The sequence below is a fragment of the Rhinoderma darwinii genome, chromosome 2, assembly GCF_050947455.1.
Source record: "Rhinoderma darwinii isolate aRhiDar2 chromosome 2, aRhiDar2.hap1, whole genome shotgun sequence".
NCBI lineage: Eukaryota > Metazoa > Chordata > Amphibia > Anura > Rhinodermatidae > Rhinoderma > Rhinoderma darwinii.
The window spans coordinates 356,609,350-356,633,145 of NC_134688.1; the positions used below are offsets into that span (position 1 = coordinate 356,609,350).

The 23,796-nt window shown below is 44.9% G+C and overlaps 1 protein-coding gene across 3 annotated transcripts in view; it reads right to left on the reverse strand.

Moving 5' to 3' along the window:
* Positions 1 to 23,796, reverse strand: part of SYCP1 (synaptonemal complex protein 1) — a 433,751-nt gene that overhangs the window by 321,948 nt on the left and 88,007 nt on the right. For all 3 annotated transcript variants that reach the window (XM_075850715.1, XM_075850716.1, XM_075850717.1), the window contains exons 3-6: positions 23,218 to 23,272; positions 23,088 to 23,134; positions 21,811 to 21,975; positions 12,529 to 12,596 (exon numbers count right to left, since the gene is read on the reverse strand). In XM_075850715.1, the coding sequence (XP_075706830.1) occupies positions 12,529 to 12,596; positions 21,811 to 21,975; positions 23,088 to 23,134; positions 23,218 to 23,272 (335 nt within the window). The remainder of the gene's footprint in view (positions 1 to 12,528; positions 12,597 to 21,810; positions 21,976 to 23,087; positions 23,135 to 23,217; positions 23,273 to 23,796) is intronic.

Consider the following 23,796-nt stretch of genomic DNA (forward strand, 5'->3'; position numbering starts at 1 on the left):
TGTTAGTGGCAACACAATTTTTTTTTTGCCACTACTACAGTTTTAAAGTGGCTTTGAGGCATCTATATATTAAAAACCCCTCTTAAATCACCTTATTTAAAAAAAAAAACACCCCTTAGGGTAGGAACACACTAGGCGGATATGATGCATAAAACTACACAGCATATCACCCTGGTAGCCACAGGGAATTCTGCCTGGGCGGCATGTCCGCTGCAGAAAAAATGAAGGAATACAGAAAAAAGAAAAGTTTAAACTTATCCCACCCGTAGTCATGGTGACGCGTCCCTCCCTTCTGAGCGTAGCCCAGCTTCCTGGGATGATGCTGAAGTCCTAGTAACATAGCTAGCAGTGGGGGGGCAGAGGGGGCTGTGGCCTCGGGCCCCCCAAGATGGTGGGGCCCAGAGCTCTTCCCCCGGCGGTGGGGTGTCCTTGTTTCAACTATATCTGCATCATCAGGAATCCAATGCTGGAGCAAGAAGCTGATGACTGCTCGGTCCAACATTCACGGTGTAATGCCAGCTCCTGCTGTGAGCGGCTCAACACGGACAGGCGCGATGTAGGGACGTCATTGCGCCTGTCTGCGCAGAGTCGCACAGAGCAGAGGAGCAGACGTATCTCCTCCACTCGTCGTGGGAACGGGGATAGGTAATCTGTGGGCGCATTATCCTGTGTGGGGGCAGCTATAAGGGCATTATATTGTGTGGGGGGCACTAAGGGATCATTATACTCAGACGTGTTTCCCCCCCCCCCCGTGCTAAAGTCCTAGCTACGCCACTGTAGTCCATGTGACCACTGCAGCAGCCTCATGGGATGAAACTTCATCCCAGGAGGCCGGACTGCGTTCAGATGAGAAGATCGCATCGCTAGGACTACGGCAGGAGGGCAAGTATGAGCATTTGCATTAATTAAAAAAAATTATAATAATTTCTTTTTGCAGCGGAATCTCAGCGTTTCCGCCGCAAAGTCGCAACACATAGCTCTTTGTTGTGGGTTTCACCTCCCAATTGAATTAAATGGCGAAAACCCGCAAAAGAAGAGCAGCGATTCCACAGCATAAATTGACATGCTGTGGCTTCAAAAACCGCACCACCGGTCAAGAACAGCCGTATGAAGCCACAGGCTAGGGGGAGGCCCCCATGACGAGGGGAAGAGGAAGGGGAGGAGCCGAGGGACACATGGGTGGATTAGACGGCGCTCCGTACTGAGCGCCAGTCTAACCCGGAAATAACAGGGAGAAGGTTGTCTCCCTCAGCTCAGCTCTCCCCACACGCACACGAGAACGGAAGTAAAACGAGTGGCCACCCCCTTACAACGGAACAAGGATGTCGGACACACATCCCCTGATGGAGCAGCTCGGGAGACTGGCGGCCGAGCGGGGCACGGACTGACTGAGGGCCCTGCTGGTCGACCAGGCGGGAGAACCGCCGGTGATCGGCACAGCGGCACCCATAACAGATGGTGCAGTATCGATAGGTGAGGTGGCTGGGGGATCGCAGAACCGCAATCCCCTGAAGGGACAAACACGGCGGTCCAGGAGGGCCAGGCCACCAGCAAGGGTGAGCCCAGAAGGGACTCCCAGGGCCCAGCGCAGGGTTAAGAGCCCCACCAGGGACCCTGGAGGTCGGGGCCTTCTGCCCTCCCATCCTGGGCGTAGGCCCCGGGCTGGCAGGAATCCCATCTCCCGGCCGGAGCCAGCGGGGTCAGGGTCCCCAGAAGGCAAGGGATGCCTTTAGGCCCCAGGACAATTGCACCAGGATCTGCGGCAGGACGACCTGGCGATGCTCCAGTCGGGCGGCCTGCCTGTCTCCAGGACGACATCGTGGACGACGACATCGCTCGGTGACCACAGTCGGTGGTCGTGTGGGGCAATAGCGGTGGGCGGCATCCCACCGGCTCAGCGTTGGAGGACAAAAGAGCACGGACATCGCGGACACTGTTGTTGCCAGCATGGGCGGAGGGCGGCAGGAGAGGCCCTCCAGGGACTGCTGAGACGAGGTACGAGTCTCAGCACGAAGAGTGCCATGCGGGAGAACAGGAGGCATATTGAGAAGGACAACGGGATGATCCGGTTTTCCCGGCCAGTGGGCCCACAGCTCCTACGCAGCCCGGTGAGTACACAAGTCCGTATTTTAATCATGCTAGCCTTAGCTTCCAAGGGCGGGGCGTCACAAAGGGGGTTAGTAAGGGAATGTGTGGATGGGGTAGGGCAGGGGCAGGACAATAGTTTGCATGATTTGTTGGGGAGTGTGCGGGAAATATTGTCGTGATGCCAGAATGTCGGTTTCTGGGGGAGTCAGTCGCCGGTTGATGCATGGGCAAGGGCCGTGGGCGCGGCTCATGGGCTGCAGGGGACAGGCACTGGGGGGCAGGGTGTTACAGTTTGGGAGTTGGGCGTGGCAGTGTCTGTTCAGACTGATAAGGATGGAGAGGTTGATCGGGTGCGGTTAGATGATAAGGCGAAGGGGGAGGTGTATGTTTGCTTTGAGGGCCCCCTGGGAGCGCATTTACACCCAGTGGTTAAGGAGAAGATATGGAAGGACGACTATGTAGAGATTTCTTTCGCTGCTACCACTGGAGAAATTTAATTTCGAAAAGCCAAAGCGGGTGGAGAGTAAGAAAGAGAAGGAGGAGAAGCGTAGGTATAGATTAATACCCCAAACTTTTCCTAACTGGTTGCAGGCGTTTGCTCTATTAACGCGTGTCATAGGAGAGAAGGCGCCGGATAACTGCTCCGGACTCTCCTGCTATCTAGATGCCATAGGTGAGGCGTACAGGGTTCACCGGGGGATGACCTGGCTCAGATATGACGAGCAGTTCAGACAGCGTAAGGTGGTCCGTCCCAGTATATGGTGGGATCAGAAGGATATTGGGTTATGGCTGAGGGTAATGGCGCCGGTGAGGAAAAAGCAAAACTGGCTTGTGCTGGCAGTTTAATGACGGCCAGTGTAAGTTCGGAGCATAATGCAAATTCAAGCACTCCTGCTCCGTTTGCGCGGGGGGGGGGGGGCATCCCATGGGTCATCCCGCTGCTTCAAGAAAGGAAAGGGGAGCCAGTGCGGGTGTCCATGGGGGAGACACCGGTGAAGCTGGCAGAGATGCTGCCATATCTAGGTAGATATCCGGATAGGGAGAGGGCTGTGTTGCTGAAGGCAGGTTTTAGGGCCGAGTTTCGTATACCTCCGCCGAATGAGGTCCCCTTTTCGCTGCGTAACTTAAAGTCGGCTCGGGAGTTCCCATCAATAGTGACAGAAAAATTGAGAAAGGAGGTGGGGCTGGGTAGAATGGCGGGGCCTTTTGTTTTGAACCCCTTTCCGAACTTGGTGGTCTCCCCACTTGGGTTGGTCCCCAAGAAGGAACCCAACAAGTTTCAGCTTATCCATCACCTGTCACATCCGAAGGGGGCTTCTGTGAATGATGGCATCGATCCGTCTATATGTTCAGTGGTTTACACTTCATTTGATGCGGCAGTTGATTGGGCTAAGCGGTACGGAAAGGGGGCGCTTATGGCAAAGACGGATATAGAGTCAGCTTTCAGGTTACTTCCAATACATCCAGAGAGCGTTTGGTTGCTGGGGTGCTATAGGGAGGGGAGTTATTTTGTGGACAGAAGTTTACCGATGGGCTGCTCGATCTCCTGCGCCTATTTAGAAGCGTTTTGTTCCTTCTTGGAGTGGGTTATTTGTGAGGTGTCGGTGGTGGCCTCAATCATTCATTACTTTGGTGATTTTCTTTGTTTTGGGCCGGCAGGTTCCCTGGTGTGTAGCAACCTGTTATCAACTGTGCAGTGGGTGTGTAGACAGTTCGGGGTGCCGCTTGTGTTGGAAAAAACATGGGGGGCCCCAGTCCAGTGATGGTGTTTCTGGGTATCACGATTGACAGAGCGTATGGAATGCCGCCTTCCCCTGGAGAAATTGCAGGATTTAAAGTTGCTTTTGGGAAAAACGCAGCACGTGCGGAAAATCAATCTGCGGGACTTGCAATCTCTCCTGGGGAAGCTTAATTTTAAGTGTCGGATTATGCCCATGGGCAGGATATTTTGTAGGTGGTTGGGTCAAGCTACGGCGGGGGTAAAGGCACCTCATTATTTTGTCTGCTTAGTCAGAGAACATCGGGACGACTTAAAGGTGTGATCAGAGTTTTTGGACCGGTACAATGGACGATCAGTTATCATGGCACCGGTGGTTAATAGTTTTGATTGGAACTTATTCACCGATGCATCTAGTAGAGTGGGCTTCAGCGCTTACTGCAGGGGTCAGTGGTGTGTGGGGCAGTGGCCCATCACATGGGTAGAGGAGGGCTGGGTTCGGAACCTGGCATTTTTGGCATTGTTTCCCATTGTCGTGGCGGTTACAATATGGGGGGAGCGGTTCAGGAACAGGAAGTTGCGGTTTCACTGTGACAATGTGGGGGTGGTGATGGCAATTAACAATGTTTCCGCGTCATCTCCCCCTGTGGTCTGTTTGTTGCGACATATAGTTTTGCTGTGTTTGTCATTGAATGCGTGGGTTACTGCGGTGCATGTACCAGCGGTCGACAACTCAATTGCGGATTCTCTTTCTCGGTTACAGTGGGATCAGTTCCGGATGTTAGCCCCGGAAGCAGAGGCAGAGGGGCTTGTCTGTCCAGCGCACTTGTGGGATCTGGTCTGCAGGGAGCGGGTCGGCTGATCTGTTCGTCGTTGGCTCCAGGGACGTGGTTAGCGTATGAGGCAGCGTTGAGAGATTGGGAGGAGTGGTTGACGGCAGTGGATGGGGTGGTAACGGATGATGACTGGATGGTTGCGTTGCTTGCATTTTTAGGCTATGTGTCGGCTGCGGGTTGGTCAGTCGCGAAGGTGAATCGCTTTGTGGCGGCCTTGGCTTTTGGATGCAAATGGCGGGAACGACAGGACGTCACAAAGGATTTCCTAGTCGGCCAGGCCCTGAGGGGGACAGGTGGTGTCTGATAGGCATCGTCCGTGTCATTTGCGTTGCTAGAACAACTGGGTTCGGAAGTGGACGGGGTGTGCACCTCCGGATATGAGGTGGGTTTGTTTAGATTGGCTTTCTCTTGGCCATTTTTGGAGCGCTTAGGCTGGGGAGTTAGTGGCACCAAGTAGATCGCGGCCGAAGGGTGTGTTAAGGGAGGATGTAACGCAACTTCAGGGCAGGGTAGAGTTCTGGATTTGCCAGTCTAAAACGGATCAGTCAGGGAGAGGAAAGCGGGTGGTGCTGGATACAATGTCATGTGTCCGGTGCGTACTTTAGTGTCTTACTTGGGGAGTAACGAGTTGGGGGCAGGTCCATTGCTGCATCATGCGGACGGGGGGGGGGTTTATGTCTCGTTTCCAGTTTATGGCTGTTTTTCGAAGGTGTCTGCGGTTCATGGGCCTAGATGATAGATCTTACGCGCCACATTCATTTCGGATTGGGGCAGCCATGGAAGCGGTATGTCGTATAGGGAGGTGGTAATCTCGTCGATATAAAACATATGTGCGTCCGCACTTGCTTGCATAAGGGCAGGGGAAGGTGGGGGGAGCAGTTGTCCAGTGGGGGTGGGGGCGTGATTGAGGCTCGTGTTATTGCTCATGCCGAACGGTTGTGCTCATTCTTTTTCAGACCAGTCACCGTGCCTGGTATGGATCTTTGGGCACTCTTATGACCATTGGGGGCGGTTCAGGTGGACGTTCGGCCGGACGGGCGCCAGCTGGGATTCGATAGATCGGTAGCCACGCTGCGGTAGCTCGGATTCCGGGGCATGTCGTTGGCGAGGGTTCTGACAGAGTTCAATCACTCGGCAGGGCTGGACAGGGCGCCGGGGGTATTGGTACTAACTCCCCCACCCTAAGTGCTCCGAAAAATGCCCAGAAGAAAGCCAATCTAAACAAACCCACCTTGGGGGGAATGACCTGGACGTCCGTCCATTTAGGGAGCTTATTCGGGACATCCGATTCGATCTCCTGCGACTATGGGCTGTTTTTCCCAGGGTGGTGGTAGTTTGGTCAGAAATTGTACCGCGGAAATCATGGAGGGACATCAGGTCCGTGTCGGCAATCAATAGGGCACGGGTGAAGGTGAATAGGGCAGTGTCTGCATTTGTGGCAAGGAATGGCAGAGTGTTTGTGCGTCATGTTGATTTTGAGGATGGTGTGGGTAAATTTTGGTTGGCCGATGGTGTGCATTTGAATGTAGTGGGTGTGGATCTGTGGGCATTAAGGATTCAGGAAGGAATCGAGCGGGCCTTGGTGTTGTGGGGGAACCCGCATACTTGAGGGGGTCAAGATATGCTCACTGTGGCAGGGTTGGGGGTCCTTGGAGTTGGTCAAATTTGGTGGGGGAGGGACTAATAGTAGGGATGGTCCCTCCCAAAATTATGTTCTGGGGATCTGGTGGATTTGGGCTCCTGCTGGGTGGTGTTCCGAGGAGTAGGTACAGGTGACGTTTTTAGCCATCTGCGGTTGGTCACGGTTCCCCTGAGCCTGTGTTTTGGACGGCTGGGGGTAAATTACATTGTATGGGCAGATTGGCGCCAGATCCTCCTTCCTGAGCTTCAAGCACCTCCCTCCCCAATGTTATGTAAATTGGGATTATTTATTTCCTGTGTATTGATGTGTGGAATTGTTTTGTTTTGTTAATAAAATGGCTGCTGTGGCCAAATTCATTCCAAGCCAAAGTCTCTGTGTCTTATTGGGCTAGTTAGCAGTATGGTAAGGGGATGCAGCGGGTGAATTGGTGCAGTAGCGGGAGGTAAGGTAAGACAAGACCGCACTCTATTATCCCTCATCAAGTTATGAAAAAAAAATTTTGCACATTTTATCCGCTGTGTGTGGCTGAGATTTGTTCAAAACTCACCCACACTGTTGGTAATGTAATACGCTGCACATTTTCCTGCAATAAAATCTGTTACAGAAATCTGCAGTGTACCCGCCTAGTATGTTCCTTCCCTTAACGTATTCAAAACAGCATTTAGGACGTTTGTTTGCCTGTTAGGTGTTTTCCAGGAATAAAAGCAAAGCGGAGGTAAAACGTACAAATTTCGATTTTGTTTTTTGCAAATAATCAATTTATTTCAGTAACACAGCAAGGGTTTATGAAGAAACACAACTTAATATTACCCAGATTCTGCAATTTTCAGAAATATTCCATATGTTGTTCTAGTGTGCTAATTGACTAAAACACAGAAATGAAAGAGCACCCTACGGATTTTGGTGCCTCCTTTTCATTAGGATGACTTCCATGCACCATTTCATTTTTCAACAGGCCTTGAGGTGCAAAAACACAACATCCCCAAAAGACTCCATTTTGGAAACGACACCCCTTAAAGAGTATATCTAGGGGTATAGTGAGCATTTTGACCCCAACCGGTGTTTTCCCAGAAATAAGTGCTATAAGTGGATTTTGCAGAGTCAAAATTTTAATTCTTCCACAGACATGCCATGTCAGTGCAAAATATATTGTGCTTAGTTTGTGCCACTGGAGACACACACCCCATAAATTGTTGAGCAGGTTCTCCCGAGTACAGCAATACCCCATATGTGGTCATAAACTGCGGTTTGGTCATTAACTGCTTTTTGGGCACACTGCCATGCTCTGAAGGACCACCATTTGGTTTTTGAAATGCGTATTTTGCTTGGTAGTAGCTTTGCTTGGGTTTTACTGATACTTACATTTCAAATGTGGAATCATATGTAAGCTGAGCAGAGTACATCAGGGCATAATAAGGTGGTATAAAAATTGAGTAAATAAATAATAACCTGAATAATCCATGTATGTGTGGTACGCTTTGAAGAAATCCATAATGTTGCTTCATTGCATTCTGAGAGTCAGAACTTTTTTATTTTTCCATTGACGAAGCTGGCTGATGACTTGTTTTTGCGGGACAAGCTGTAGTTTTTATTGGTACCATTTTAGGGTCCATGAGATTTTTTTATAACTTTTTAATTTATTTTTGGGACTCCAGAAGACCAAGAAACAGCATTTTTTTTTTATTTTACACCATTCACTGTGCGGCATAAATGAGATTTTAACTTTATTCTGTGGGTCGATACCCAAGTAAAACTGTAAAGGATCTGCCAGGCACAGCTTCGGGGTTAACGCCCATAGATAATCAGTCTGCACCTGCTTCTATGTCTGTGAGACTGACTCCATCTTCCACCACTCAGGGTGGCAGGCTTAGGAGTGGGAGAACCTATCACAGCCTGGCCAGACGGAGCTAGCTCCCGCCCTCTGTCTATTTATACCTGCCTTTCCTGTTCCTCCTTTGCTTGTGATTCTTCTCGTTGGTTTCCTGGCCCTGCTGCAGCTTCTTGTACTATTGTCCTTGCTTCATATTGACCCCGGCTTGCTGACTACTCTCCTGCTCTGCGTTTGGTACCTCGTACACTCCTGGTTTGACTCGGCTTGTTAACTTCTCTTGTTGCTCACGGTGTTGCCGTGGGCAACTGCCCCTTCTCCCCCTAGCTCTGTGTACCCTTGTCTGTTTGTCTGTCGTGCACTTATTGAGCGTAGGGACCGTCGCCCAGTTGTACCGTCGCCTAGGGAGGGTCGTTGCAAGTAGGCAGGGACTGAGTGGCGGGTAGATTAGGGCTCACTTGTCTGTCTCCCCACCCCCATCATTACAAAAACACTTTTTTCAAAACAGAATCCTATTTTGATATCACCATATTCTCAGAGCCATAACTTTTTTATTTTTCCATCGGTGGAGCTGTATCATGACTTGTTTTTTGCAAGACGAGATCTAATTTTTTATATTATTATTTTGGGTTACATAGGACTTTTTGATCACTTTTTATTCCATTTTTTTTAATGAAAGTTTACCATAAAATCAAATCAATTGCTGTTAATTTTTTATTTATTTTTTACAGTAATTACCGTGCGTAATAAACATGATACTTTTATATATTTCAGATCATTACAAAACTTGGTGATTTCAATTATGTATGATTTGTTTTTTCATTTTTCCAATTCTAAATGACTTGATCACGCAAAAAAGGGAATTTGTTTTTATTACTTAAAAATAGTAAGGCTGGGTTCACACGACCTATTTTCAGACGTAAACGAGGCGTATTATGCCTCGTTTTACGTCTGAAAATAGGGCTATAATACGTCGGCAAACATCTGCCCATTCATATGAATGGGTTTGCCGACGTACTGTGCAGACAACCTGTCATGCAGGACACTTCTTTGGACGTTTTTGGAGCCATTTTCTCATAGACTCCAATGAAAACAGCTCCAAAAACGGATGTAAAAAACGCCGCGAAAAACGCAGCGAAAAACGCGAGTTGCTCAAAAAACGTCTGAAAATCAGGGGCTGTTTTCCCTTGAAAACAGCTCCGTATTTTCAAACGTTTTTGGTCACTACGTGTGCACATACCCTAATAGAATAATTTTTCTCAGACATTTCTTTTTTTTAGGACTTGAATGCCTTAGCTTCTGATCGCTGGTATAATGCATTGCACTACTTATGTCATTTTATCCACTGACAGGCAGTCTATTAGGGCCTAATAGTCTTCCGTACATGGCAGACAAAGAGGCCATTGTTAACCCCTTCAGGACCCAGCCTGTTTTGGCCTTCAGGACACAGCAGATTTTTTTCAAATCTGACATGTGTTACTTTATGTAGTAATAACGTTGGAATGCTTTTACCTATCCAAGCGATTCTGAGATTGTTTTCTCGTGACATGTTGTACTTTATGTTAGTGAAAAAATGTGGTCGATAATTTCGGTATTTATTTCTGAAAAACACCAAAATTTAGAAAAAATGTACAAAAATTTGCATTTTTCTAAAGTTAAACGTATCTGCTTGTAAAACAGATAGTAATACCACACAAAATAGTTACTAGTTATTTCCCATATGTCTACTTTATGTTGCATCGTTTTTTCAATGTCCTTTTATTTTTCTAGGACATTACAAGGCTTAGAACTTTAGCAGCAATTTCTCATATTTTAAAGAAAATTTCAAAAGGCCATTTTTCAGGGACCAGTTCAGTTCTGAGGTGGCTTTGAGGGCCTTATATATTAGAAAATCCCCAGAAGTCACCCCATTTTGAAAACTGCACCCCTCAAGGTATTAGAATCAGCATTCACAAAGTGTTTTAACCCTTTAGGAGTTTCACAGGAATTAAAGCAAAGTAGAGGTGAAATTTATCAATTTTTTTTTTTTTTTGCCGAAATTCATTTCGAATACATTTTTCTTTGTAACAAAGGTTTTACCAGAGAAATGCAACTCAATATTTATAGCCCAGATTCTGCAGTTTTTAGAAATATCCCACATGTGGCTCTAGTGTGATAATGGGCTGAAACACTGGCCTCAGAAGCAAAGGAGTACCCAGTGGATTTTGGGCCTCCTTTTTGTTAGAATATATTTTAGGCACCTTGTCAGGTTTGAAGAGGTCTTGTGGTGCCAAAACAGTGGAAACACCCCAAAAGTTACCCCATTTTGGAAACTACACCCCTCAAGGAATTTATCTAGGGGTATAGTTAGCATTTTAGCACACAGGTTTTTCGATAAATTTATTAGAATTAGTCTGTAAAAATGAAAATCTACTTTTTAAAAAAAACAAAACATAAAAATGTGTAATATTTACAACGCATAATAAAGAAAATGCACCCCAACATTTGTAAAGCAATGTCTCCCGATTACGGCAATATCCCATATGTGGTAATAAACTGCTGATTGGACCCACAGCAGGGCTCAGAAGGGAAGGCGCGCCATTTGGATTTTGGAGCATGGATTTTGCTGGATTGGTTTTCGGTGCCAAGTCGCGTTTGCAACACTCTGGAGGGACCAAAACAGTGGAAAGCCCCCAAGTTACCCCATTTTGGAAACACCCCTCAAGGAATTTTTCTAGGGGTATAGTGAGCATTTAGACCCCACAGGTCTTTTGCAGAAATTATTAGAATTAGGCCATGAAAATGAATATCACCATTTTTTTCCACTAAAATGTTGCATTCTCATTTTCACAAGGGATAAAGGAGAAAAAAACAACCAATTTCTGTAAAGCTATTTCTCCCGTGTACGGAAATACCCCACATGTGGTCAAAAGTTTTTTTTTCATTAGAAATGAATTAACCCTTTCAGGACTGATCCATTTTTTGCTTTCTTATTTTCGTTTTTCACTACCCGCCTTCCAAGAGCCATAACTTTTTTCTTTTTCCATCAGTAGAGTGATATGAGGGCTTATTTCTTGCAGGAGGAATTGTAGTTTCTATTGACACCATTTAAAGTACCATAAAATGTACTGGGAAACTGAAAAAAAAATCTTTGCGGGCTGATATAGGAAAAAGATCTGATTCCATTTTTACAGCTTTCGCCGTGCGGTAAAAATGAAAACTACAGCGATTTTGGCGGTTTAAATTAGTTACGTTTTTTACGGTGATCACCGTGCGAGTTAAATGGTATATTGTAATAGTTCGGCCTTTTAAGGACATAGCGATACCAATTTTGTTTATTTTTTTACATTGCTTTAGAAGAAAAATGGGAAAAGGTTTTTTTTTAACTTTAAACTTTTTTTCTCACTACTAATAACTTTAATTCTTCTACACATTTTATTAGTCCCCTTAGGGGACTTGAACGAGCGATCATTGGATCGCTGGTACAATATACTGCAATACTAATGTATTGCAGTATATTGTTATTTTTACAGGCTTCTATAACGATCGCTGTTCCTGTCCGTTAGTCCTGGGTGTCAGCTGTAATACACAGCCAACACCCGCAGTGTATGTAGCGGGCTCAGCATGTGAGCCCACTCCATACATCAACCCCCGCACGATGACGTGCTATTAAGTCATAGTGCGCAAAGGGGTTAATGCACAGAGGATGGTATGAATATTGCAATTTTCCACTGATATGCCATTTTAGTGCATAATATGTTATATACCTGTCTGGGACAGCTGACCTCCCGGTTCCCGGACACTGTCTGTTAGGACAGTGTGTGCCGGGAACTACGCCGCAACTGTACGTCCTGATGCGGGAAGCAAGCCCTCTGCGGGACGTACAGTTACGGCACAGCATGTGAAGAGGTTAAGCTACCTGGTCGCCATAGCAGCCATTGACACACCACGATTGCTTGCAGGGGGTCGATGGGGTACAGAGGAAGTTTCCACCCTCTGTCAAACCACTTAGATGCAGCGGTCGATATTAAATGTCTGAGATCGGCGGTAACACTGATCTCAACCATTACAGTGGGATATCAACTGTATATTACAGACGGCACCCACTGCACAGTTCTTGTGTTTGCATCATTCAATGGACTTAACGGTACAATATTTACCACTAAAATGGACATTCAGTTCCATCCATTTGCGGGAAGAGATTAAGGGAGGAATTGATGTTTGTGTATTTTCTATCTTTATAGTTCCTTTACTTGAAGGGTGCGGCTGCATCTTTGTGTTTGTTTGCTACTTTGAACATAAGGCAGAATTAAGTACATACATCTTCACCTGTCAGAATTCACTGCTGATCAGCTTTAGAAAATTGCCCATATACTGCTAATTTCAACAGTACAAAAAAAACCATATGCATACACTAGCTGCTATAAAATCTGCTTACTGTTTTACTAGTTCTTTGTTTCCATAGATCACATCTTCCAACTCTAATCTCAATTTTCCATTTTCAAACTAGAAACCAAGCAAAGTAAATTAATAGGACTTTAATGAATGTGAAACATACATACAAAAGAAAAATACCTGGGTAAGGCTATGTTCACACGGAGTTTTTTGCAGGCGGAATTTCTGCCTCAAAATTCTGTTTGGAAGTTTGAGGCAGATTTTCCTCCCCTGCACGCCGATTTTCGCCCACGGCCATTGAGCACCGCGGGCATAAAACACCGCAAAATACTCTCTCTGTCTCCCATTGAAGTCAATGGGACGTCAGAGGCGTAAACGCCCGAACATAGGGCATGTCCCTTCTTTCTCTCGCGAGGTGATTTTACAGCTCGCGGGAAAAAGACCCCTCCACCTCCCATTGAAATCAATGGAGGCATTTTCGGGCCGTTTTTATCGACTTTTGCAGATCGGTTTCCGCGTCAAAAAACTCGTCAAAAAACTCTGTGTGAACATAGCCTTAAGGGTCAACTTTTCAGTTTTACAAAGACATAAGATGAAATGTGATATTCATATCAACAACCTATTGGCCAGCTTATATTAATACTGCAGTTATACATTATGGCTATACATAATTTATCGCAAAACACATTATCCACCATTTGATGTCCTGCATTAGAATTAAAGGCTATGAAAATGCTTGACATGGAAAAAATATATTTTTTATATATGCTAATGGTTATAAGCTTCAGGCTACAATCTTGATCATTCATTTTCAAACCCTCTGATATTTCGTTTGCAAGTTGCTCTAGTTTCAGAGTTTCTGTGGGCAGGTCTCTCCCATTAATATATGCTGAATGATAGGTCTGTGACTTAAAGTCTTTTGTGCCTTCAACAGCTCTCATGCATAGCTCCCAACCGTCCCGAATCCGCCGGGACAGTCCCGGTTTCTCACCACTGTCCCGGGCGTTCTGAAAATTGAAGGTAGAGAAGATAGGGGGGTGCAGAGCAGCTGTATCAAAACAGCTGATCGCTGCTAAAACGCGCCCTGCATGCCAGACGAGCAGAAGCAATCAGCGTCAGAAGGAGGCAGGAGGGGCGTGGCCTAACGAGATACTGTTTTCTATGTGCTCTGCTTCAACCTGTGCAATCTACAGGAATCCTTCTACATGCCACAGATTGGAGCTAGGTGTTTGAAAATTTGATCATTTACAGATCTTCGCGACACTGCTGCTTCCTTTGCATAACCATATGGCTTGCCCTTCTTGGTGTTGCAATTTCAATGTTGAGGAGTATATTAGGCCATACCATGTGCTTTTCGGTTTACAAACATACAAACAGAGTGTCATAATGATGGCGGCTGCGCGAAAATCACGGAGCCACGCATCATACGCTGCTGACACACGGAGCTGTTATGGACCTTTTGCGCGCGCAAAACGCACACGCTCATGTGAATCCGGCCTTATAGTTTTTCCGCTCTGTGGCGGCATTTTGCTCCGTGATACAGCAGTTTCTAGACAGCTGACATCACGGAGCTCTGCCCAGAGACCAATCAGCGTGGTCTCTGGGCATGTGCTCATTGTGACAACCTGTCAGAATGATCACAATAATATCCCAGTCGGCGGCGCTTCCCCATAATCCCTCCTTCCCCCCCTCTAGTGGCACCCCCCCCCCGACCCCACCCTCGTGACAGCCCCTGACCCCCCCCCCCAACCCCGCGACACCCCACCCTGTAACTTTTCCCTCTCCTGCCAGGCAGACAGGGAGGAAGAATAGTAATAGTATATGCACTTTTTTTTATCTCCAATAAATAGATTTCTATCTATCTATCTCATATATATTGATATATAGTATCGTTTTAGGCTGGGGATAAACTGCGACTTTGGCCAAGTCGTACAGCAAAAGATCACTATGTTCCGTAGCGTACATGGCAAGTAATGAAAGTGACGTGGTCGCGGTAATTGTACTGAACAAACCAATTTTTGGCCATGGGACCTGTGTCGTGGCTAAAGTCGTCGTGTTGCCCCAGCCTAGAACTATACTATATATCAATATATATGAGAGAGATAGATATGAGAGAGATAGATATGAGAGAGATAGATATGAGAGAGATAGATATGAGAGAGATAGATAGATAGATTAGATAGATAGATAGATAGATAGATAGATAGATAGATAGATAGATAGATAGATAGATAGATAGATAGATAGATAGATAGATAGATAGATGATAATATCTTTATATGTATCTAAATTGCAATATTTTTTTGTTATACAAATAAAGATAATTATTATTCCTATCTACCTATCTCTATCTATATCTTTCATATGATATATATACTGTATATGGATGTAGATCATATGTAGATGTCAAGTTTTAGGCCGTATTACGGACTGTAATTGCGGATAAAAGTACGGACCCATTCATTTCTATTGCCCGCGGACGCCATCCCATACATTTACGGGAAGGTGCCCGGGCCATAGAAATGACCTGCAAAAAAAAGGACATGTCCTATTTTTTCTGATTTTACAGACCGCGCTCCCATACTTTATAATGGTAGCACGGCCTGCAAATGCAAGTGACTGTCCGCGGCCGGCTGTGCCCTTAATCACTGCCCGTTAATATGGGCACGCCCGTGTTACAGGGGGCCTTATGCTGGAACTACACGTGGCTTTTGCCATGACACTGGTCGCATACACAAAGATGGCTTTGAAAAATTTGCTCTCCAAAAGCCAGTTTGCACACAATTCATTGTAAGCTCCGCCTAGCGCCCAGAGTGTATGAAATGCCCACATATTTGGTATAGTTGAAGTCAGCAGAAGTTACCAAATATGTATTCAGATGTGTTTACCCAGTGGCATGCACCAGATGTCAGAAAAGGTCACCTGAATTCACATATTTGTAAAAAAACAAATGACAGTTTTAATTTTTTCCATCAAAGTCAATGAATTGTCTGGAAAAAAAAAAAAGAGGGCTTAAGTCTTTTATAGGTCACTAAATGAATACCTTGGGGGTCTAATTTCCTAAAAAGAGTCATTTTGGGGGTGCTCACAGTGTTTTAGCACGTCACAACATCTGTAATGATCGTATGGGTCAGCAAACCAGCTTTGGAAAATTTGCTCTCCAAAAGCCAGTTTGCGCACCATTCATTGTAAGAAATGTGCACACATTTTGTATTGATGGAGTCGGCAGAAGTTGCCATATCTAAATTCACATTTTTTGAAAAATGTATTTCCACATTTTTTTAAAAAGTAAAATATAGCTATTATTTTTTTTATACAATATGAAAGCCCAACATGTTCTTAAAAAAACCAAGACCAAATACATATAGCTTAGAAGAGTAATAGAAGAACAATTTTCTTTTAGGGCATGACCACACATGGCGGAATTCCTCCGCAACTGTCCGCATCGATGCCGCACAGAATCTGCGTTGCAGATTCTGCTGCGGATCTGCACAAAATGTGCAGTACATTGATGCGGACTGGCTGCTGCAGACTGCGGGAAAAGTGCTTCCCTTCTCCCTATCAGTGCAGGATAGAGAGAAGGGACAGCACTTTCCCTAGTGAAAGGAAACGATTTTCATACTTACCGGCCGTTGTCTTTATGACGCGTCCCTCTTTCGGCATCCAGCCCGACCTCCCTGGATGACGCGCCAGTCCATGTGACCGCTGCAGCCTGTGCTTTGCCTGTGATTGGCTGCAGCCGTCACTTACACTGAAACGTCATCCTGGGAGGCCGGACTGGAGACAGAAGCAGGGAGTTCTCGGTAAGTTTGAACTTATATTTTTTTACAGGTTGCTGTATATTGTGATCGGTAGTCACTGTCCCGGGTGCAGAAACAGTTACTGCCGATCGCGTAACTCTTTCAGCACCCTGGACAGTGACTATTTACTGACGTCTCCTAGCAACGCTCCCGTCATTACGGGAGCCCCATTGACTTCCTCAGTCTGGCTGTAGACCTAGAAATACATAGGTCCAGCCAGAATGAAGAAATGTCAAGTTAAAAAAGCAAGACGCATCCGCAGCACACATGACATGTGCATGACAGCTGCGGACTTCATTGCGGAACTTTGAATCTCCATTGAAGTCAATGGAGAAATTCCGCCATGAGTCCGCCACTGCTCCGCAACAGACAGAGCATGCTGCGGACACCAAATTCCGCTCCGCAGCCTATGCTCCGCAGCGGAATTGTACGCATCGTGTAAACGAACACTGCTAATTTAAAGTGAAAGTCAATGGAGAAACGGCTCCGCTGCGGATTAACGCTGCGGAGTGTCCGCAGCGGAATTTAAGTGGAATTCCGCCATGTGTGAACCCGCCCTTAAATTGGTACATGGCTAAAACTTAAAAATTGGCCTGGTCAGGAAGGAGGGTGAAGCCCCTGGTCAGGCACTGGTTAAGATTTTCTTCTTTTTGTATAGGAAAAATAAAAGTTTATTTAAAAAAAATTAAACCGCATGACGAACGCCGTACAACAAAAACCCCGCAGAAAACAACTAAATTGCTTTTTTTTTTCCAACTCCCTCAAAATTTAATCAATAAGCCCCATGTACCCCAAAACAGTAGCGATAACTGCACCTTGTGCCGCAGAAAACGAGCCGACAAGCTAAATCAACTTAAAACGTAAAATAGTTATGGCTCCTGCAAAGTGGCGATGCAAAAACAAAGTATATTTGTTCAAAAGTATTTTTATTGGGCAAACGTAGTAAAACATAAAAAAAACCTATAGAATAAAGTTAACACGTTAACACGTCATTTACGCCACATAGTGAACGGTGTAAAATTTAAAACGTGAAAAAGAATGCTGGAATAGCTGTTTTTTTCAATTCCCTACCCAAAAAAAGTTCATAACAGTTACATTTACTATATGCACCCAAAAATGGTGCCATTGAAAAATACAACTCATCCCACAAAAAAACAAGTCCCTATACGGCTAGGTCGATTTAAAAAAAAAAAAAAAAAAGGGAATGCTTGGTCATGAAGGCCAAAATAGGTCTGTCGTCAAGGGGTTATATATATATATATATATATATATATATATATATATATATATATATATATATATATATATATATATCATATATCAATGCGTATTACGTGCGGATTTGCATGCGTCAAATCTGCAATGTAAGGCCGGATTCACACGAGCGTGTGCGTTTTGCGCGCACAAAAAATGCGGCGTTTTGCGCGCGCAAATGCCACTTGATAGCTCCGTGTGTCAGCCCCGTATGATGCGCGGCTGCGTGATTTTCGCGCAGACGCCATCATTATGACACTCCGTTTGGATGTTTGTAAACAGAAAAGCACGTGGTTTTCATTCATCCTTTTCACAGCTGTTGCGCGAATCACGCGCGTCCCACGGAAGTGCTTCCGTGTGGTGCGTGTGATTTTCACGCACCCACTGACTTCAATGGGTGCGTGATGCGCGAAATACGCTCAAAGAACGGACATGTCGTGAGTTTTTCGCTGTGGACTCACGCAGCGTAAAAATCACGCACCTGTCTGCACGGCCCCATAGACTAATATAGGTCCGTGCGACACGCGTGAAAATCACGCGCGTTGCACGGACGTATATCCGGTTCGTCTGAATAAGCCCTAATACAATACCAGCATAGTCAATGAGATTCCAGGAAATCTCATGTACACGCTGCAGTATATTTCAGGACGGAAATTGACCTGCAGTGCATGTTTTAAAATTTGCAGCATGTCAACTTATCTTGCGTTTCCGCTTGCAAATTCTACCTGCCTAGTGCTGTGGAAAATCGCACCAAAACCCTCAGGGCAGATACAGACGAACGTTGCGTTTTTGTGCGCGCAAACAACGCTGCGTTTTGCGCGCGCAAAAAACATTTGACAGCTGCGTGTGTCATCCGTGTATGATGCGCGGCTGCGTGATTTTCGCGCAGCCGCCATCATAGAGATGAGGCTAGTCGACGCCCGTCACTGTCCAAGGTGCTGAAAGAGCTAACTCTTTCAGCACCCTCGACAGTGAATGTCGAACACAATATCGAAAAACCTGTTGAAAAAAAAGAAAAAGTTCGTACTTACCGAGAACTTCCCGGCCGTTGCCTTGGTGACGCGTCCTTGGTGACGCGCCTCTCTTGACATCGGGCCCCACCTCCCTGGATGACGCGCCTGTCCATGTGACCGCTGCAGCCTGTGCTTGGCCTGTGATTGGCTGGAGCTGTCACTTGGACTTAATTGTCATCCCGGGAGGTCAGACTGGAGGAAGAAGCCGGGAGTTAGCGGTAAGTCAGAACTTCGTATTTTTTTCTACAGGTTCATGTATATTGGGATCGGAAGTCACTGTCCATGGTGCTGAAACAGTTTAACTCTTTCAGCACCATGGACAGTGACTATCTCCTGACGTCGCGTACCGATAATTTTTTTGCCGGGATCGGCCAAAACGAGTTTGGCCGAACCCGGTGAAGTTCGGTACGCTTGTCCGGCTTCGCTCATCGCAAAGACACTCCGTTTGGATGTTCGGAAACAGAAAAGCACGTGGTGCTTTTCTGTTTTCATTCATCCTTTTCACTGCTGTTGCGCGAATCACGCTCGTCCCACGGAAGTGCTTCCGTGTGGTGCGCGTGATTTTCACGCACCCATTGACTTCAATGGGTGCGTGATGCGCGAAATACGCAGAGTTATTGAACCTGTCGCGCTTTTTGTGCAGCAGACAAATGCTGCGCAAAAAGCACGGACTGTCTGTACTGCCCCATAGACTTGTATTGGTCCATGCGTGCCGCGTGAAAACCACGCGGCCCGCACGGACCGAATACACGCTCGTGTGAATCCCCCCTAATAGAAAGAAATCAGCCAGCCAATCAGTGGCAGGTGGAGTGGCAGCTCATGAATAAGTGTGATTCTCCCTGACTATGTCGGCCATGCACTGCAAGGATTAAAGTGTAACTGCAAAACAGGGATGAAAGGTTCCCTTTAAAACCATATTCCAAAATAAAAGGTTTTCCTGGTCAGATTCTGTGGCGGGAAGTGCGTCAGAGGTGGTAACAGTAGAAAATGTATTGTACAGCCTACTATGTACAAAAATATAATTACTATAATACTGCTCTGATGATCACATCCAGTGCACTCATCTCCCAGAATAAAATGACATATACATATCCAGAGTGACACCCCCCAAGTATAATCTACGCCAGGGGTTTGCAACCTACAGGACTCCAGCTGTTGTGAACCTACAATTCCAAGCATGTTTGACTAAAAAGACTATTTTAGTCCAGCTAAGGGCTTGTCAGCGCATGCTGGGAATTGCAGTATTGCAACTGCTGGAGTGCCAATGGTTGTTGACCCTTGATCTACACAGATCATCCAAAGAATGGCTCTCCTCCCAGTATAATCATCTACACATCCAAATGCCCCCCAGTATAAGGGTATGTTCACACGGCTTAGCAAAATACAGCTCCTGATTTTCAGACGTTTTTGTAACTATTCGCGTTTTTCGCAGTGTATTTTACGGACGTTATTGGAGCTGTTTTAATGGAGTCAATGAAAAACGGCTCCAAAAACGTCCCAAGAAGTGACATGCACTTCTTTTTCGCGGGCGTCTTTTTCCGCGCCGTATTTTGACAGCGACGTGTATAATTACACCTCGTGGGAATAGAACACCGTAAAACACATTGCAAGCAATTGGCAGATTTTTGTAAGCGTATTAGGGGCGTTTTTTCAGGCGTAATTCGACGTGTAAAACGCCCGAATTACGTCTGAAAATAGGCCGCGTGAACATACCCTTAGATAATTTCCTAGAACAAAAAAGTATAAGATCTTACGTGTAGAATTTTTTTTACTTCTTTTCTCATCCCTTGGTTGAACTTGATGGACATGTCTTTTTTTCAACCGTATGAACTATGCCAAAATTTTTACGCTTTTTTTTTACATTACAGCACCTATCAGATTAGATAGGGGATAGGGCACTTATAAACTGGTGACAGAGCCTCTTTGAAGGGGTTTTCCAATACTTTGTTGTTTAAAAACACTGCAATGCTTCGCAAATTTCTTTAATAAAGCCCCCTGTAAATCGATGTAATTTTTTAACTTTTATTTTAACATCACGCTCGTTTGTTGACATCTTGTTGTTTGTTTACCGGTTCGTGTTCGTTCAGTTGCTTTTCCGGTCATTCCGCACGCGGCATGCACCGCTTGTGTCCCAGCATGCAATTTTTCCGGGACTTATCACACCTACTACACCCAGCTCCGTTGTCATTTTCCTGCTCTCATTCGAGCAGTGAGAGTAAAAGACGAAGTCCCATTATATCAGTATATAAGTGAACGTGTAGGCGCTACTTTGGCAAGACGTCGTCTGGAACTGCCTACAGAAGGGACGTCACAAATGACAAACTGTTCGTATGGAAGACCGGAAGAGGAGTTTGTCCGGAAGTCAGGATGGAAGAAAATCAGAGAAAAGTTATGAAGGTGCCGGAGTAACGTGACACTTCCTCGTATTAGAAGGCCGCGACAGCTTTGAAACGGCAAGTATATTACAAAGATAGTTTATTACATGTTTAAAATGTATTGCATAGATGTTTTTCAAATGTGGAAAACCCCTTTAAATTCCCCAGTATAATCACATGCAGATCTTACGCCCCCCCTGCGGTATAATCACGTCAGAGGATAGAGCTTAAACCCCCACCATCATATTCACAGCCAAGGCCTAAACACCCTCCTTCCCCACTTAGAAACACATTCAGGGCCTTAGGTTATGTCTGCCTCTTACAGACATTAGGCTAAAACGGATTAAACCATGGTCTGTGGGAGGGGTATGGCCTGCCTGGGTGGAGCCAACTCTTTGTACTACCTAGTGTCAGCCTCCTAGTGGCAAGGGCCTATATCTATATTACCCAGAGGATAGGTGATAATTGTTTGATTGATGGGGCCCCGCCATAGGCCCATCCAGATAACGAGAGTGCCGAGCCCGAACACCCTATTCCTCCTCACTGCTTGACTGCAGTGAGGAGGACATTGAATGGGGCAGAGGTCGAGAATATGTACTGCCGCTCTATTGGAAGTATATATAAATGATGGCAACTGCAGAGTACAGAGATTGGCCGTTTCAATCAGTCCCATAGGACTTCATTCAAGCTCCTTCCCACTGCGGGGGTGCAGTGAGGAGAAATGGGGGTTCGGTAAACCCCATTCTCGCGATTGGTGGGGGTCCCAGTGGTGTAGTCTCCAGCGATCAGACAATTATCTCCTATACAGAGGATAGTTGATAACTCATCTGGGAATACCCATTTAAGAAGTATTGTTAAATATTAGTTTATAGCATTTACTTACTTGCAACTCCTGTATGATTTTTTTCTGGGCATCTATAATGTTTCTCTTTTCCTGTACTTTAGTTTCTTTTTCTTTTATTTCATACTCTACATTGGATTTCCATTTCTTAATTTTTTCTGCTTCTTTGTGCAGTTTGGAATATAACTGGTTAATGGAGTCTGGGCTCTGTTAAAAATATATACACTAAACTCAAAACTGATGGGATTATAGAAATTATCAAATATAACATTTCTGATGCCAAAGTTTTCTCCCTCTATAACGTGCTATATACTACTATTCAATCTGCGAACTGAAGAGCTCCTGGAAAATGAACACAAATTGTCCATTTCACAAAGATGCAAGTTAAGTACAGATGGTTTAAAGAGGAGATGTCAGCTCTCGTGACATGTTTGTTGTAGACAGTATTTGCATTCCCCATGAAGAACAATGCTGGATCCATTCATCTGTTATTACGCCTGGAAATGCATGAAAGACAACTGGGCTATTCCACTCCCCCTTTATATAGGGTGCGTCACTACAAAGTCAGTAATGTTTGTACAGTGTCAGAGTGTGTAGGGACACACCACACTGACAAAGCATTGATAATACCCAGTTGTTAATTTATTCATATTTCGAGGAGAAAAAACAGGAACGGCAGAACAGAGTGCAGATTTACTATTCAAAACGCACCACAACCCTGGCTCAAATTGAGACAGAATTCTGTCGCACATGCCGTGCACCACTTTTTTAAAACTATTTAAGACCCGTTTTGTGCCTCGTTCAACAAGGAAATGGCCTATTCTGAAGGGCATGGTCTGTCAGATAGTGGTGCGGTTTAAAATGCAACAAAGTTAGCCAAAATTGTGCAAAATTTGGGCACAAAAAAAACTAGTGCAAACTTAGCCAATCAAGAGGTGGTATAAGGAAAAAAAAAAGTATCCAACATGTCTAGCAAGATGTGCAAGATTTATCATACAGCATGCACCACTGTGTATAACACTTTTATGAGGGGCTTTGTTGTGAGGGCACTAACTGACTGGCAAGTGTGTGTGTGTGAGTGTGTATGCATTTATGCATCTATATGCATGTGCATTTATGGGCACGTGCCCTTGTGTGTGATCTTGAAAACCTTCTCCATTCATGACAAAATGCTGTATACAGCCCTGTCTTATTGTGTATGGCCAGTTTTTAATAACATTTCCTCCCCTTTATCTAGTAGACCCACTAGGTTTTCAGTAATAGTGTTCTTCACTCCTCTCTTTATTCCTATTGAAGGTTTTGGAAACATACAAACGTACCTCTTCTTCAATGACTGCTATTGGTGAAACTTTCAATGAAATGCAATCTAAAAGAAAACATAAAACAGGTACCGTAGTTTACAAATTTGCACTCTCAAAATTAGTAAGATTACATTGAAGAAATATCTACCTGAATTGCTGCTTATGTAGCTTTTATTTTCAGTTCCATGAGGAGATCTTAGGTTCTAAACAAGCCGAAAAGGTAACAATTAGTTTAAAATGAAAACTATTATTATGTATATGGGTCATACTTTAAAATCAGCTTTCCTTCACTATTCTAGCTTTTTGTATTGACATTTGTTTATTTAAAAAAAAACCAAAAAAAAAAACAGTCAAATATTAATCTCTCTCTCTATAATATATATATATATATATATATATATATATATATATATATACACACTACCGTTCAAAAGTTTAGGGTCACTTAGAAATGTCCTTATTTTTGAAAGAAAAGCACAGTTTTTTTCAATGAAGATAACATTAAATTAATCAGAAATACACTCTATACATTGTTAATGTGCTAAATGACTATTCTAGCTGCAAACGTCTGGTTTTTAATGCAATATCTACATAGGTGTATAGAGGCCCATTTCCAGCAACCATCACTCCAGTGTTCGAATGGTACATTGTGTTTGCTAACTGTGTTAGAAGGCTAATGGATGATTAGAAAACACTTGAAAACCCTTGTGCAATTATGTTAGCACCG